Below are 17,413 nucleotides of genomic sequence, written 5' to 3'. Positions count from 1 at the left end.
TTTTTTTTTTTAAAAAAAAAAAGTTTGCGCTAGCTGCAGTTAAATGTGGTCTGTTCCACTCGACTTTTCACATGCTACTTTATTTGCTTAGTATTCCCACATTCATGTATACTTTTCAAGAACTAGTGGACAAAGGAAAAAGTTTTAAGAAAACAGGATGAATATCCATTCATAATATTGTAACCAGCAGCAAGACAAAAAAACAGCTAAGATCAAAACACAGAGCAGATGCTTTCTAAAAATCAAAGTAATTTTTACACACTTCCAACGGCTGGGGAGAGGCCGCTCTCCTCTCATACACACTTGAAAGGAAATACCCATCACCCTTCTTTCACCAAAAACTTATATTAACTGAAGCACATAGTGCTTTTACTCTGCTGAACTTTTAATCACCTCCACTTCAGATTACCTGTATGTACAGAGCTGTGGAACCAGAACAGAAAACAACTGGTCTACAGCTTCTGCGTTAGGAGTGGATTGTGACCCTAGAGAAGGCCTAAATTTATTATAAGTAAGGTCGTTTTAGAAAGTGACTGGTCTGTTTATTTCCCCACCTCCCGGTTCAGTTTTATTTTGTAGGAATCGGCAAGTTTAATTCTTGGTAATTCCACAGAAGACAAAATGTTACATTTAATATACTTCTAAGCCTTTCTAGAAACTGTCAAAGTTATTAATGAACTCAAATGTCTTCCAGGGATACCTTCATTTGTCCTACCATGGTAGAACTGACAACTTCCCATACAAACTATAAGAACTGATGAACTGTAAAGAAAAAAAAAATCCAGGATATGCTTATTAGTAAAGATGATGACAGCCAGTGCCAAAGCACTTATGACTTGGTATGGATATTGTACACCTACAAGCTGTATACCGCAATATTCAATATGTACCTCCACCACTAAAGTGCCTGGTATACAGGCTGCTCATTATACCAAAGTTAGCCTGTATGAGAAATCACTGGTACACAGAAAGTACAATTTTCTTGAAACAAGTGAAGATTTAAGGAAAAAAAGAAATCAAAACCCCAACCAAGCAAACTGCCATGTGTCCTGCATATAGCCAGGGAACACAAAATACTTATAAGCCATCTTGCACCCATCATAAATTCTGGAAAATGCTCACATGGAGGGAACCAGAGGAAAAAGTGTCAACTACATGTATAGTGCTGTAAGGAGGAGAGCACACCTGAAAACAATTTTTTTTCCCCAAACCGTTATCTAGCTTTATAAACATTCGTGTACTTTTTCTGCACGTACACTATGTGAAAGCCTGCTATTTTCAGCCATGTCCCACCAATAATCTTGGGAATCTCCTAGGAATACATTTCAGTATAGTATGGCACATCCAAACCAACAAGATTTCAGCCAAATCTGTCAAATGGGAACTGGTCTCAGCTCTGCTCTTACAAGTTTCATGGAGAAAGGAAGCAGGACAGAGGAGAACCTACCCAAATGCCCTAACTCAAGGGAAGATTAACATGAGGAGCACACACCCTAGCAGAAAAGGTCATCCTTTAATGGAAGTGTCATGCAGGAGAGTGCTTTACACATGTCCCAGCCACAGAAAAGTATCAATAAGAGCTTACATTCCACTGTGAGCTACAAAGCCATGGAAAATTTAAAACTTTTTATTTCTAATCTGTAAGAAATTTCTAAATTCTATTAATGGAATACTATAATTGAATTTTCATACTTACTCATGTAGTATTATGGCAAAAAGTAATCTTTCATCCAATACATTTTTATGACTTAGAAGAAACACAGCAAGCATGACAATATTTAAGTCAAAGCAAAAACTGCATTTCAGTTTATACCTGGAAAGGACTTTCTAGAATATTCAGAGTGATTAGATGGAAGAATTGGAAGAATGAGACAACTTGCAGTTGGACTAGATGATCTGTAGGTCCCTTCCAACTGAACTATTCTATTACATTCTATCCTAACTGAACGAGGACTGATTTTCAACAGATAAGAGAAAGCAGTATTCAGATGTTTTGAAAATCTATCTTCATGTAAAGCAACCACATGCCCTCCTATATACCCGACAGCTGCATGCTAAATTTACGGCTCATAGATGATTAATCCTGGAAAATAACATGTCTTTTTTTTGAGAATTCTGTGCACATTCACCTCTTGTAAAAGTAGACGGGATTCTCCCTACCCAGAGGGACTTCCAAGTTACCAGAAAAATACAAACACTGCCAAATCCAAGACACTCGCCCTCAGGAAAATCTGAAAAAACTATTAAAATCTAATAAATTAGTTGTCACAGCAACAAGGCTAAGAGATGCTCAAGAATGCTGTTCTGTTTTCTTCCTCAAACCAAAAAGAGAATTGCTACAACTTCTAGAGCCATCTCATTTTTACATATTACTAGAACAATCCTGTCAGAAGTTAAACCACAGACCAAAATACAACTATGAAGTGCAAGTTATTTGATACTTTCTGAATGCAGAAAGTATTTCAAAATAAGATAAATGACCACAGCACAAGTACCTCCAGTTTTGCAGACTTTAACCATTTCATGTCACATAATCAGTCATCATCTCAGATAACACCAAAACTAAAAAAAAAAAAGATTCAGTAGCCTCCTAAATCATTCACCTGTCTCAAGTATATAGCTCCTCTTGCAAAGATTTTTAAGAGATCAAAATACTCTTAAAATGTTTCCCAAACAGTTGCTTCAAGCCTTCTGCCAGTTCTAAGTATCATGAAGAACAATACAGCCAGTTTAGAAGTGTAGAATATGCATCATTCTCTAACCAAGCTGAAAGACACAACTGTCTCACAAGAATTAGACAGATTCTAACCTCTATCAGCTACAGCTCAATATAAACTTCTACCATTACACGCACTTATCTATATTTAATTTAGAAAATGTAAATGTGCAATTTAATCGTTACCTGAACCTCTGAATTAGAATCAACAGGTTGAAGCATAAACCAGTTCTCTTTTCCTGTGTAGTTGCATAAATCTTCTTTTTTGATTGACACCTTTCCTGGGGAAGGGGGGCAGGGAGAGATAAGCATAAATATCACTTTCATCTGAATAGGACAAATATTTAAATAGATTTGAAGTTTGATTTTTGTTTAAACTCTTTCTTTTAGTGTTTTTTTTTTTTAAGCTTATGATGCTATATGAAAAGCTCATGGAAACAAGGAACATGAAGCATAAGTAAAGTAGAAAAATAGTTTATGTAAAGCCAAATTAAGTTAATTACGATATGTTATCTTGGATATCACTAATAACAAGATTAGGTAAAATAAAGAACACACTTGTGGCTGGAAATAACATAATAAACATTTGAGAGAACAGTAACGGTTTTGAAGAATGTTTAAATAGGAAACTGAAGGCAGATGCCTTTTACTCTTCTGATTGCTATTTGCAAAGCTGTTATTATACCAAATTATCTAGCATCCTGGTGCAAATTATTTCCTTCCTCAATTCAAGTAATGTGAAGGCTTCTTCCACAGCACACTGTTAAGAGTTTTATAGCAACTATATCCAAATAGCAGCTGCAATAGAGCCATTATGCAGTGAGGGGGAAAAAAAAAAAATCCACCTCCTGTAATTTTTCACCTAAGCTACATAAGTTGCTGCAAAATGCCTTATAAGTCACTAAGTTACAGGTTGCACTGACAGTTAAAAAAATTATCTATAGCTTTAAGAATTATTCCACAACTGCAATTATTGTGGAATTATTCCACAATTAATTCTTTAAAGACCTACAAGTAGAGACAATTATTAAAATATTCCAATGAATCAGAAGTGGAGAAAAAACAAGTCGAATTTAAAAAAAAAATCGTAAGACTATAAAATGCCCTATTAGCCTAAAAAGTAAACATATTTTAGTATACTATAATAAAACAAGGAAACAAAATCCTGCTTTTCAAACTTTAAAAGAACATTTAGTTTAAGTGCACTATACACTGTGTTTTGAAAAATATATCACTTTGATAATTGTACCCTTAATACTACAGAGAATGATACTGAAAACAACCAAATGTTATGCAAGATGTCAACAGTATCCCAGAACTTACCTATACGCAGGTCTTTTTGTAGAACACTCTTATCATAAATGTAGAAGGACAACCACTGGAATGTTCTTGGAATCTCAAAGTAAAACTCTTCCCCAAAATAAGGGCTGAAAAGAAAGACTGAAAGTTAAAATAGAAGAACACTTTATGTAATTTATACAGGAGACAAACATTAAAATGCTACATTTTTACTGCAGTCCCAGACCTTGGCCTTTAGCACTATACTTTTCTATCATCAAAGCCATCCACAACCATTTCATTACAAGAACATACAATAACACTGAAAGTTAAAACTTCATGAGAATGCCTTATGCATGTTCAAAAAAAAGAAAAAAAAAATCAGAGCGCACACACAAAGTGGTGTGTCCTCTGCAATTTCAATTCTATTTTTCTGTCTTGAAATTATTCTCGTTGGTTCTCTACCCACCCCAAATGACTTCCTGAGACACTCACAAGTTTTATGTTTCTCTTTTTTCATTCAGTACACGATTAAATTACATTAAACCACCATTTATGAATTACTTCATTAACTGACATTTGTTTAGCTCTAACTTCTGTGTCAAATGTGATGCTCAAAGACGTAAAGATGTAAAAAGACGCCATAAGCATTAGCAACTATAAAACAGAACAGTGAAAAAGAGAAATGTTAATCTCAAATACACGTTCTCCCGCATGCTGAAATGGTCACCACATTTCTCCACCTAATGAAGTCCAATATAATGTTTACAGTTCACCCTACTTAACTGCCATTTGCACAGCCCTCTACGTAAAAAGACTCTCTGTCCTCTATGTTAGACATATTTCATACCATGTGCTGGTATCTCCACTCAAGGAATTTATACTTCCATTAAACTTAAGGAGTACTTATTGATGCAACCATAGCCAGTAGTCAGAACGCTGTATTTCAAAAGACTGAACAAAACCACAGTGATATTTGTGTCACTGCAAGTTGTGAATTCTGAAAATCAAGTGCATCCACAAAAAAAACCCTGCTATTTTGAAACTACTGAATTCTTAAAATACTTTCAATTACAATGTATTAACATCACCAAGGAAAGGTGTTCAGCTTCACGAAACTAATTTTAGCCTCTGCTTTCTTTTTACAGAAAAGTACTGTGACGACAGTTATACCAAACCCAGAAACAAAGTGGGTTTTTTTGTTTCCCAGTAAAGTACCTTTCTGTACACTGTATTGTTACAATACTTTATTAAACTAATACAAATGTGCTTATGTTTGGAACAATCAGTTCAGAGTATTACCTACCCAAAAGGATATCAGGAAGAATAGGGGGTATCATCCCTACTCTCTTCCCTCCAAAATAATTACAGAAAAAACACCAAATGCTTAAGGACCAATGGTTCATCAAATAAGTTAAAAATAAGAGAAGAGCTGATAACTAACTTAAAAAGTGGGAAAGAACATAGGTGAAAAATCTAGTATTCCAGATTTCTAGACTTGATTTTTAGAAACAAGAGCTTTAACCGCAGGAATTCATTATGAGGAATTTCACAACTGAAAATGTTCCTTTTGTTCAAACATAGACCTTTTACCATAGGCTTCAGAGCAGACAAATCAGTATTAGCCTTTCGACTACACTGAAAAATAATTTAAGAATTCTCAGTTGAAAAATTTGCTTGTGGTTTTTCAGCTCCCCGCCTTTTTTTTTTTTTTTTTAATTATTTCAAAGCCAACAAATCCAGCTTTGATTTTGAGGGCTAGGTTCTTCTTGTCAGCAACACCACTAAAGGTATACATTCATGAGCATTACCTTTAGCAGCAGTGCAGCCGTAAGGAGCCTCAATTTCCTTATTATCTTTGCTGCTCATTTTAATTGTATTGACACAATAACTCAGACCAAAAAAGATGAAACAAAGGCTTGTTTTAAACTTAGGTCAATTCCGTGACATGGCTCCCCTAACAGCTACACAAATAATAGTTGCAGCAGTACCAACAAAGAGATATTAGAGCGGAAAGAGTGAACAGTGGGTGAACTAGCTGGCACTGGCATCAGGGAAACTCTGCTACAACTCGGCTTCAGTCAGGCACCCTAAGAGGAACACTAGACCACAATGTACATCAACAACTGTGTATCGCTAACTGCTAAGTCCCTATTCTTGCTGGATCTATATAACCCTGTGCATCCAATTATAATCAGATAATTAGTCTGGGATGGAGACTATTAGCAGAGACTTCCAAAAACCTATTTAGCAGCCATATCCTACGGCTAAAGAGAGCAAACTTCACAACTATATCCCCCCGTCCCACCAAAAAATTATCAGCCACTAACAATCATTATTTTGATCTCAACATTACATGAAGTCTCAGATTCGGCAAGAAAGAGCAGGTCAATAGTATGAGCATAAAGAGAAGGTTGTGCATTGTTTTATTCATGTTGATACATTTTTCCTTACCTAGATTAACACCACTGCCTTATGAATCAGTTGTTGATTATTCTTTAGCAAAGCATGAGGCACAGAGAGAAAATTTAAGATGGAGAATACAAAGGACTAGTAAAGAAATTCTTAGGTGGATACAGAACTGGCTGAAGGGGTACAATAGGTTATACCAATGAGGAATAATTAAAATGGAGAACTTACTCAACCTGTTCCTCAGGGATTCAGTCAGTTTAGTACTTTCATTTGTGACTTTGATGCAAGAACTTTAAAGACTGTGACGGGTACAAAATTAGAAGATAGTGCTAATTCAAAGGAAGACCAGACTGTCATACAGGAAGAACTGGATTACAGTAATACAGAAGATTAAATTTAAATGTGTGACATACTCCTTTGCTCTTCCCTTCCTTGTTACATTAAACTGGCAGTTCTATAACAAAAACTGACCAATGCCCCTAGATCTGTCGTTTGATAAAAGCAACAATTATATCAACAAGAGAATTAATTTTTGCTATAACCTTGCATTCACACAAAGTCCAGTTTGAAGAAAAAAAAAACCAACTGAGTTTAGTTTGAACAAAAAAATGCAACACACACATACCACAACCCCTCCCATCCCCAATTCCTCATATTTGCCCATAGATATTTGAGGAGCCTCACGGATGTTCTTTAAACTTTCCAAGGGAAAAAAATTTTCTTTCTTCAGAACCCACAGAAATCCCACACCATGTCAGGAAACATTTCTTGAGTCATTAGTCAAAATAGCCTTCTTTCACTTCATATTAATTCATGTTTTTCTAACTTTGAAAAATCATTTGCTTCACATCTGCACTCTAACAATAGTCCCAGTGCTGGTGGAAGCCCAAACCTATTTGCACATTTTAAAAATACATTTCTTCATTAGTTTTCAATCACTGTAGTCAAAGATAATTTTAATTCTAGTGATAATTACTTCCACAGATGATTAACCAGCGGATATTTGTACAATACAATTTAGATTACAGCTAGTATAAATTTGCAACCCAGAATACAGTGACAAAAACAGACTGTGAATTACGTGCGTAAGAAAAAGCAAGCAAATAATATAAAACAAAACGATTAAATTCAAAGTTGTATTTATGACTAAAATTATACTGTACTACACCTTAGTGAAAAGCAATTTATAAAGTTTTCAGACTAATAAGAGATTAGAGCTTTCATCTTCCCTTCCAGTACCTCTAGGTTAGTACGGTATTCTACTTTAACACAATAACAAGCAACAACATGGTATAATTAAGTTTCTGGAACAAGTGTCAGCCTTCATAACTGCATACACACCAGTAATCAAGTGTAAGCATTCAACTCTGGTCGCTGCTAATAGAGGATGACTTATTTTATTACATTTCATCAGTTTGTATGGAACCCTACTCACACTGCGAATCTAACTTAACGCAGCCATAATTCAGAGGATGAGGGAGTTCCCTATGTAGTCAGTGGAGACAGAAAGGCATCTATGAGCAAAGAGTGATTCAGAACACTGACTTCTAACTCCTAATAAAGTGTTCTCAACTTAGAAACAGTAATTTCATATCACCTGAAAAATTCTCAATTTGAGGGGGAGGAGGTGTACACCCCCAAACTGTTGTTTTGTTATAGTGAGATTTTTCTTCCTTCCTCTGTAAAGTACTAATGGCATTGTTTTCATTTAATCAAGTTTCACTTGAAACTTCAGTACTATTTAAAAAAATTTTGATGAATCTAAGGCGATTTTTTTTATCAGATGTTTTACTATGCAATTAATACTTTCATTATCAGGTGATTAAAGTATATAAATTCAATAATTCTTAAACAGAACATAATAAAAACGTCTGTAACAGGTCTTGTTTCTAAGCATAGTAGTAACTTTTAGGGTTTCCATTATTAACATGTCAAAAATCGAACCGCAAAGTCTTTCTTTTTGAAAGATATGTTGGGTTCCCTTTTACCCATCAAACTACTGTCTATTTGAAAGGGAAATTTTAAGTTTCTGCTTTATCAATACAGTCTAACATTCTTCTCTGAAGGATTACTCAACAGAGTTTCTTTTGGTAATCAATCTCAATTGCAGCCAGTTAAATTCTGAAAATTTTCTGGATTTGACTACAGCAGTTACAGATCAGGAGTATGAGCAAAATATTCGTTCCTGATTGCATGTATGTGGTGTTTGCTTTTCACGCAGAAGCATAAGGAGGCTTCAAAACAATGTTTTGAAAAAGTAAAATTCCCTATTTAAATTTGCCATATGAGCAGCATGCTGTTCCTCACCTGGAAACATCTAGAGAGAGAGCTCAAAGAACAAACACTAACAATAAAACCACTGGAAACAAGCAGAATTAGGAAAACTTTCAAGAGTTTGAACAGGCTTTCTGCGTTTTAATAGGAAGGTTTAATGTCTCCTCCAGATAACTGAAACTTTATGGGGAGTTGCTCTGCAACGATGCTTCAGTATGGGTCATCAGAGAACTTAAGAGTTTTGGGACGTAAGAGCACCTACACCACTGCAGCTATGTTATCAGGACTTTTTTGTTTGATTGTTTTTAAGGCTGTAAGATGTAGCAGAATCTACAGCTCAGCGCTGCTCAGGGAGGCAGAGCAAGCCATTCTGCGTGAGTACTCGTTACAGCTCCCAAAACAAGAATTTCAGGAGAGAATGAGGCCTATTCAGGGGGACATCCCACAGCACACAAAACTCTTACACATGGAAAAGTTCCGGCTCCTTCATTCTAGAAACAGGTTTTACAAGACAGACACTAAAAGCAGAATTCCACCGATACAGACCAACTGCACATCAGAAGGAGGAAATGACACGGACAGCAAGCACCAAGCAGATTTCTTTCCCTTGAAAACAACCTGGCAAGAAAAAGAATGTTATGCTGCCCAACGGAACAGAATAAAGTTATAGTGAAATATGGTTTAGCATGCTTCATTTTAAAAACACTGTACTGCTCACAAGCCTCAATTTTGTCTTCTTTCAACTACTCTCACGATTTACACGTTGCTGTAACATTACTGAGTAGTTGCCACAAGTCAGCTCTCATTTTAAAGAGGTACAAGCAAAAGCACATGCACATTGATACATATCTTGATTTTATTCTGAACTGAGGCAGTCTTGCTTATCATCTCCATTTAAAAAATAAGCTTACCTTAAAGATTTTTCAACTACCTGTGTACGAAAAACTTCTTCTTGGTCCAAGTTTATGGTACAGAAAAAGTCTCTCATTTTGTTGGGTACTAAGTGTTTGGCATCATCTGTAAATAAAAAAAATGACTGTAAAAATCGGGGGGAAAAACCCACAAAATATTAGGCACAAGAATTTTACAGTTTTAACGTGTGTCCAAAATTTACTTCTCCATTCAGTTAGCATGCATTTCCATACCCATTTTCAATTCGTAAGATCCAATAGTCTACAGAAATTGCTACATCCAGCTTCACGTGGAGTGGAGTCGGCAGGAAGAGGGCAGCGCGCCGACCGATGAGCACCACCTCCCGCCGCACCTGCCCTCTCCCTCGAGAGGTCTCCTCTCGGGCTTGGCCCTGCCTAGCTTCCTAAATCCGCGAAGCTTGCAGCCTGAGGCGATATGGCATTGGGTCGTAAGACCAAGACATCATCTGGCTGAGCTATTGTTCACTCGCTATATTCCCCACAAATATTTTGGCTAAAGGAAGCTGATTAGTAAGAACTTACCCATCAAATCTTTATTTCATTTGCCACAATAAACCGTTCATTTTAAGTTGACTGATATATTTTCAACGGTTCAGCTACGAGTACTGTTTATTTTTTCCTAACTGTTTGGTCTAGTAGAAGGGGAAAATCACCTACTGACAAAATGCAACATGGATAAGAACAAGTAGACAAGGAAGTTTCTAATGAGACAGGATGATCGTCAGCACAGGAATACAAAGAATTGCTGGGCATTCAGTCCCAGCCACTGCAATAACACGCTGGACATCAGGCAGCCCTTTTCGGAAATGGTTACTTCGAAGTAGCTACAGCTAAAACCAGTTCCCAATGCTCAAATTGGAAACCTCTTCCAAAATCTGAATGCCGCAGACATCTACATTTATTTACGGCAACACTGTCCTTTAGCTTAAACAGTTACTTCCCCCTGGATGTTTCCTTCCCCTCTGAATGTCTTTGAAGACAGCAAACAGACCCTTTTCACCTTTTATTCTGCTAAAAGAAACAGGACAAGCTTTTTTGGTACTCTCTCACACGAGAGGCTCCTACTCTCTGCCCCGTTCCACTTTAATTGTTACCTTAAACACAGGCAACCAGAACTGCTATCTGCACTAGGTCTTAACCAGGACCTTTTACAATAGCGTTCATCCTTACCTGCTACTGGAAATACCTCTCCCAATGAAATGTAGAATCAACACTGCCTACATTTTATATAATGTATTAAAAAGTAATAGGATGAAAACTACATCAAAGTATTGCGTTTTAATTACTTATGTCTGAAGAACATATCACCTCCACTTGAAAAGACCACAGCTTGAAACTAGATTTGCAGTGTCATACATATGTTTCTTTTTAAAAAACTGCAGATACGAAGCACGGTAGAGTATGCTTTATTGTCTAGCTGTTAAGATGTAAAATCAGAATTTTGTTTTCTCCCTCTCCCTGCCCCCCACCCTTTTTTTTTTGTTGTTGTTAAATAGGTTATTACAGTCTTGAAAGTTAAGTAAGTAATGCCTGGCACTGGAAAGGCTGCCACAACTGTATCTGAGCAGAGAACGTGGCAGTTTAACAGGAGGAGAGACTGAACTTCATGCATGATGTTTTCCAAGTCAGGGATATGTACACTGATGGAAAGCATGAACAGACATATAAGTGACTTCGACAGTTAAAGCTTGTGCTCTCAGAAGCATGAATGAGCTTTTCATCAACTTGGGTGTGGGAGAGGAGGAAGTATACAGATTATTTTTAAACACCACACTTAATGTTGGCAGATTGAGAGACATGAACAGAACCGGTTTTTAATGCCATTAGACTCCAAAAAGAGACTAAACTCAAAATTACCCTTAAGTGAGATATTGCAGAAGAACCGAGAAAAGTATCAATGATTGAACATTGCCTTAAAAAAAAATAAAAGCTATTTCAATAAAACATATGAAAGAAAATACAAAAGTAAATTCATGAAAGAGGCTAGTAATCCCCAGAGAGCTTCTGATACTGTAGTTTGTAATTAATAAGCATGAACTGTATGTGTCAGTTGTTCCTGATAAGAATCTTTATTTTTCAGTTAATACTCTGTAGCTTCACCATCCTACTTTTACATAAAATATTCAAGATATAGCATTACTTAATCGGCACTGTAAAGGCACTGTACAGTGGACTTTGAAAGGAAATTACAATTATTACAGTTTCATGTTTTCTTTAAAGAGTAAAAATCAAATATTTCTACATAACTCACAATTTTTATGTCTACTGTATTGCAGTCTTTCAGTATTAAAAGAAACTTTCTACCCAAGAGAATAGAAGAAATAGAATTTTTGATTTTTTAATGAGATAAAAACCTTTATTTTGTAGCCCAAGTGTTTAGCTTTAAGGCACAGACAAATTTACTGAGGTTTTTGAGAGGCAGGGGGGATGATTCTCAGTTCTGAGTTAAAAATAACCTCAGAGCACTTGTAAGGTGAAGCCCAGAGCATGAGATTTCACATCTTTCCAAATACCTCTTAATATCTGCAATTGTGGGAGACTTTTCAGCCATATAGTGGTCCAAAGCAGCACAAGCCTTTGACTGATTACACTAAGTCTTACCTTTTCCTCAAAAACCTAAGGCTATAAAGGTTGCATAAAAATCAAGTATGAGCAACACCAGGTATCTGCTTGAACGTTTAGATTTTTAGCGCATTCATCAAGTACGCAATTCTGAATTCCGAAGACCGCATATGTTTCACTGTTCAAAGGATGCAAAGGAAAAAGGTAAGAAGTGAGAGAATATATTGCGGAAATGTACCCCAGTGTTTTCCAAGGGTTTGTTTAGAAAGTGTAGGTAGTATGAACGGTTAGTCAGAAACACCAAGTTGTTTTGCAGAGAAGAGAGAAATTAAACCAATTTTAGATCTAACTGTGGAACTATATTTCAAGCCTCTTCACAGAGGCTGTTGTTTAAAACTATATAGTGTGATACTTAAACTTGCAGTTCAAATGGTGAAATGTGCAAGTGATGAAACAGCAGCAATAACAGACTTATTTATTTTGTATTGACCATATCAATTCACCAGTTTCAGTCACTGGACTAACTTAAACCAGAAATTATTTTCACATGACATATTTAGTAGCCTAATTCAATAGGGAAACCATGCAATGCATCACTAAAATAATAAACATCAACCTTTTTATTTTGCAAAGATAGAAGTTCACAATTGCTATTAGTTACCTGACTTTCAAACTAACTTACTTTATTGCCATGCAGCTACTTTGGGAAAACAGTAAAAAATAGCAATAGTAAATTAAAAAAAAAAAAGAACAAAAACCAGAAACAAAACAACCCGCACTTCGGCCAATTATGCATATTGGTTTGGGTTTTTAAGTATTTAGAAAATATTTTTTAGGTTCTCTATATAAATACCTAATAAAACCTCACTTAAAATAAGATTAGATCAAACCTAAACAAAAGGGAAAAGCTGCAATACTAATAAAAACTCAAGTGTTAGAGCAATAGGAATTCAGGTGTACAACATTTAATAAATTCAAACTTTCCACATTACTTTAATGTTATGAGTTAGTAATAGCAGCAACGGAGCAACCTACCAAATCCAACCATTCTCTCCAACTCCTTTGCCTACACATCATTTGTTAAATGTAGACGCTACATGAAAACATCAAGTTAAAGCTTGTTCACTGTTAACAGTGCATCAGAAACTACGCAAAAGCAGGAGGTGGGATAGATACATGCTATTCACAATATCCTCTGAGGAGGGAAAGTGTGCAATTAGTGTACATCCTCTGATAGGGACCCGGAACAAAGAAATTTAGAAGATGTTTACGCACACAAACTCCAAAGTATTCGCTTCACAGGACTAAACATATTCTATAGCAACAATTAAATCCACTCCAGAAGTGCAGCATAATCCGAGATAACCACGCAGTGTTAACAACTCAGTGCAAGAAGTGTGAAAAAGGATGTGTCCTGAATTTTGTCAAATGAGCTCTGGAAGATGACAGAGACATTTTCCAAGTGCTCCACAAAGACAGGTTTCAGTAAGCACACCAAAAAAATCAAAGCAACTAAAATCACTTACCACCTATAAATGTACTACTGTATGTCATAAAATGAAAACAGAAGCTCGTTATAAAGCTTAAAACACTACACTATGAGATAGGCCTAAAACTACATGATATCCACGTACCTTTGTAAAGCACTTTTGCCGTTACTATGACACATAAAATAGAGCCACCAATACACAAGAGTGGTCATAAAGAAAAGACAGACCTTCAGTGGATTTCTGATGGAACCCAGCACGTTTTCAAAAAATACTGTGGGGTCTTAAACTGGTAAGAACAGTTCATCTTGCCTCTTACTCGAAAACCGGAGGCAGGAGATTGGCTGCAAACACTGGTATCCCACAAAACAGAGAGAGTACCAGGGATGCAAATGTGTTCCTACCCTGTTTTTTCACCGCTAGGTATGTAACAGCCACTTAAGCCACCTTTAAGTACATGCCTCAGTTCTAAATCTGTTGTGCTGATTTCTGTAACATCACTAACTTTAGATTTTACCACCTATTTGTGTATTGTAAAACCAACAGTATAAATAAGAATTTACTGCAGATTATGTTTTCTATACATATGGAATTACATAGAACTGACATTACCTCATTAAAACTACCATGGTCTCTCATATAAAATGAGTCTGTGTCAAGCCTTATAGCAGTTTAAATGCCGACAAAGCTTAGGCACCGAAATCTATTCCACTTCTAAGAAACATGTTACAAGGAATTCTTACAGGCTATGAACATCAACTTTCCAAAATGAGGTCTGCTACTGCTAATCCCTCCAGATCCAGGGGGATTACATTATTACATTTGTCCATTATTGTTCATTCAGAGGGTTTTCCCCTAAAAAGCACATTAGTAAAATACTAGCAAGAAGTGAAAATAAAACAGTCTGTGCTGTGCAAAGAAGCCGAAAGAGCATCTAAGGATTTGAGGGTTCGCAAGCTTCCACAGCATATTTAACTTGCATCTTTTTTTTAAACAATGTTTTGTTAGAAGAAACAAGTAGGTTTACAAAGTGATTTTGACACTGTTTCAAGACACATCTTTTATTGCAGCTATTACTTCCACTCATTTTCCAAATGGGCTCCTACAGCTCTTACAGGTCCATCTTTGGCAACCAACTTTTTATGTGTTTCCTGGGAAGCAGGTCATAGTCCTCGGTTTACCGTTACTTTTACCAGGTAATTGAACATTCAAAGTTACGATACAACTGCAGGCTCAATCCAGGACACATAAATGGGACAATAAAACCAGTTTCGACATCAGTCTCGAGACATTTTGGTTTTTGTCTTTTAATGGAAAACTTTTGTCAGGTTCAAGTATCACAAAATGTAAAACTCCTTGAATGCTGTGTTGTCCAGAGTTGACAAAAAACTCATGATAAAAGTTAGGAAGCAGAATGGTGTCAATAAATAAGTCTGTTTCAGTAATTAATGCTGTAGCCCCAAAACTAACAGTATTCTTTTTTAAAGGCAAGCTGACTTGTATTATTTCTGTGATAATCGCTAACAACGTAAGATCTCAGTAAGTGTGCATTCAGCCTTGTCTGCTCAACAGGCAATCACTCTATCACTAACACTGGAGCGAGAGTACCTCCAGCTATACCTCATGCCGTCTCCTATTTTTATGACCTAGTTTTCTATTTACCGAAGACCTATTCAAGCCTATACTGCATGACGATACTTAAGCAAACACGACTCCATTCCTCCACCAAACCTAATCCTCCAAAAGATTTTCACAACCGGTTTTCAACCCCAGCGCCATGCCCAATTCAACTCGTTTCGCTTCATTCTCAAAAAAGTCGATCGACTGCGTGAGAAAGGAAACAAACGGGCTGCATCTGAATTGTGTGAATGTATTTTGATACCCCTCCAGGAAGCCGCTGCACATCCTGTTTCTCCTACTTGCTTTGAAGTCCTCCCGAGCCGCACCGCACTATCTGTTTTCCTCCCCGGCCCCTCCTCCCCAGCTCATCCTTCGGTTTCCCACGTTGCTGAATGTATAGGTATTTTTAGTCAGCACTTCCTAACCACCAAAATAAAGTCACCAGCCTCTCTCTCTGTCTCCCTCTCGCTCGCACACACGCTACGCAAAGAAACAGAAGCATTAATGACCGTTTCCAGAGCGGCCCTCCACCACCGACTTCCCGCACATCAGTAATTTCGCAATTTCGGCTTGACAAACAGACTCCGATGCCCGAGGTCTGGGCGGGAGGGGGCATTTCTGCTCGCCCGCTGCCTCAAGGAAACCCTCGGAGCAACGGTGGCTTCCCAGCCGCTCCGGGGCTCCAACGGCCCCGCCGCACCCCTCCCGCCCGCCCGGCCCCGGTGCGGCGCAGACCCCGGCCCGGCCCCGCCCGCCCCCGCCCGCACGTGCCGGCCGCGCCCGCCACAAAGCCCCTTCCCGGCGCCGCCGCAGCGCGGCCCCGCTCCCCCCCGGGCTCTCCTCGTCGCCCGGCCCGAGGGGCTCCGCCGCGAGGAGCTGCTGCCCCCTCAGCGCCGCCGCCCCCCCCCCCCCGCGGCCCCAAGGCGAGCGCCCGCCCGCCCTGCCGCGGGGAAGGAGAGGGAGCGGCGGCGGCCCGCGCCGCGGAGCCAGGGGCAGGAGCGGGCACCGGAGCGCGGCGGCCCCGGGCGCCCGGGCGCTCGCCCAGCCCAGCCCCGCCGCAGCCCGCCCCGGCCGCAGCGCCGCACTTACAGATCTTCCCCCGGAGGTTCTGCAGCACCCGCACCTCGTCGCCGCCGTCCCCGGCCGCCATCGCGCCAGCGCCGCCGCCTGCGCAGTGCAGTGCGCCGCGGGGGGAAGGGAGCGGCCCGGCCCGGCCCCGCCGCACGCCCGCGAGCCGCCCCGCGCCGCCGCTGCTGCTCCGCCCCCGCTGGCCGCCGCCCTCGGGGGGCACCAGAGACCGAAGCGGGGCGGGGGGCGGCGGGGCGCATGCGCGCTGGCGCCCGTCTCCCAGCAGGCCCTTGCGCGGCGGTTCCGCCCTTGCTGCGGCTGCCGGCGGCGGCGGCGCGGGCGCGGGCTCAGGCCCGGGCAGCTCCCGCCGGCGGCGTCTTGCTGTTCCGCCTGCGCTTCGGTCGGTGCCCGGTGGTCTCGGCCGCTCCCGCAGCCTGCCCTGACTGCCCTGCTCCTTTGTGTGTCCCTTACAGGGGCTGCAGCTGCGAGGCGCGTTCAACGCTTGCATTTACCACACTAACGTTCATCGCATTAAACGGCTGAAACGAGTGACGGAGCCGGTTGCTTTGATTTCTGGTGTGCTGAGTGCCTGTCGCCGCGGAAAGCCCGCGGTGGCGTCTGTTGAATCCTCCTCTGCTGTCACTTGTTTACGCTTGCCTGTTTGGCCGCCTAAGAAATGCCATCAAACAAGTAGGAAACGGTTCAGCGTCCAGCGCTGCCTGAGAGCGCGGGTGCCGCGGCTGCCTGCGCGCTGCAGCGGGCAGCGCTTCGCTCACCGGAGCCCTAAGGCACCCGAAGGTGTTGGCAGGCTACGGATGAAGCGCAGCAGCAGCCCGCCTTCATCAAGAGTTAAAGGGCCTTTGCATCGTGTGTTTTACCGACATTTCCTGAAGCTGCAGATCCTAATGTGAAACTCCTTGGGGTCTTGCTTACGGCTGGAGCTCGCCCCAGTCCCACGCTGGCGGTGGGCGTCGTTCCTCGTCTGCACAATCCACCCAGCCGTCAGCGGCGGGCAGCGTGTCCGGCGCGGCGGGCGCGGGCTGAGGGTACGCCAGCCTCCGGGC

General features: G+C 40.0%; 1 protein-coding gene across 3 annotated transcripts in view; it reads right to left on the bottom strand.

Annotated features, from left to right (window-relative positions):
- The window catches only part of RASA2 (RAS p21 protein activator 2), a 49,054-nt gene extending 32,543 nt beyond the window's left edge, over positions 1-16,511 (bottom strand). The window contains exons 1-4 of one of the 3 annotated variants that reach the window (XM_075158269.1): positions 16,371-16,511; positions 9,592-9,697; positions 4,040-4,143; positions 2,903-2,997 (exon numbers count right to left, since the gene is read on the bottom strand). In XM_075158269.1, the coding sequence (XP_075014370.1) occupies positions 2,903-2,997; positions 4,040-4,143; positions 9,592-9,697; positions 16,371-16,431 (366 nt within the window). In that variant the 5' untranslated portion in view covers positions 16,432-16,511. Of the gene's footprint in view, positions 1-2,489; positions 2,563-2,902; positions 2,998-4,039; positions 4,144-9,591; positions 9,698-16,370 lie in introns of those variants that run through there. The other 2 variants (XM_075158268.1, XM_075158270.1) reach the window with 2 other exon arrangements.
- Between the last annotated feature and the right edge of the window lie 902 nt (positions 16,512-17,413).

This window comes from Calonectris borealis, chromosome 9 (genome assembly GCF_964195595.1).
Source record: "Calonectris borealis chromosome 9, bCalBor7.hap1.2, whole genome shotgun sequence".
In the NCBI taxonomy this organism is placed as follows: Eukaryota; Metazoa; Chordata; class Aves; order Procellariiformes; family Procellariidae; genus Calonectris; species Calonectris borealis.
Note: the sequence above shows the minus strand (reverse complement) of the source record. Positions and strands in the feature narration are given on the sequence as shown.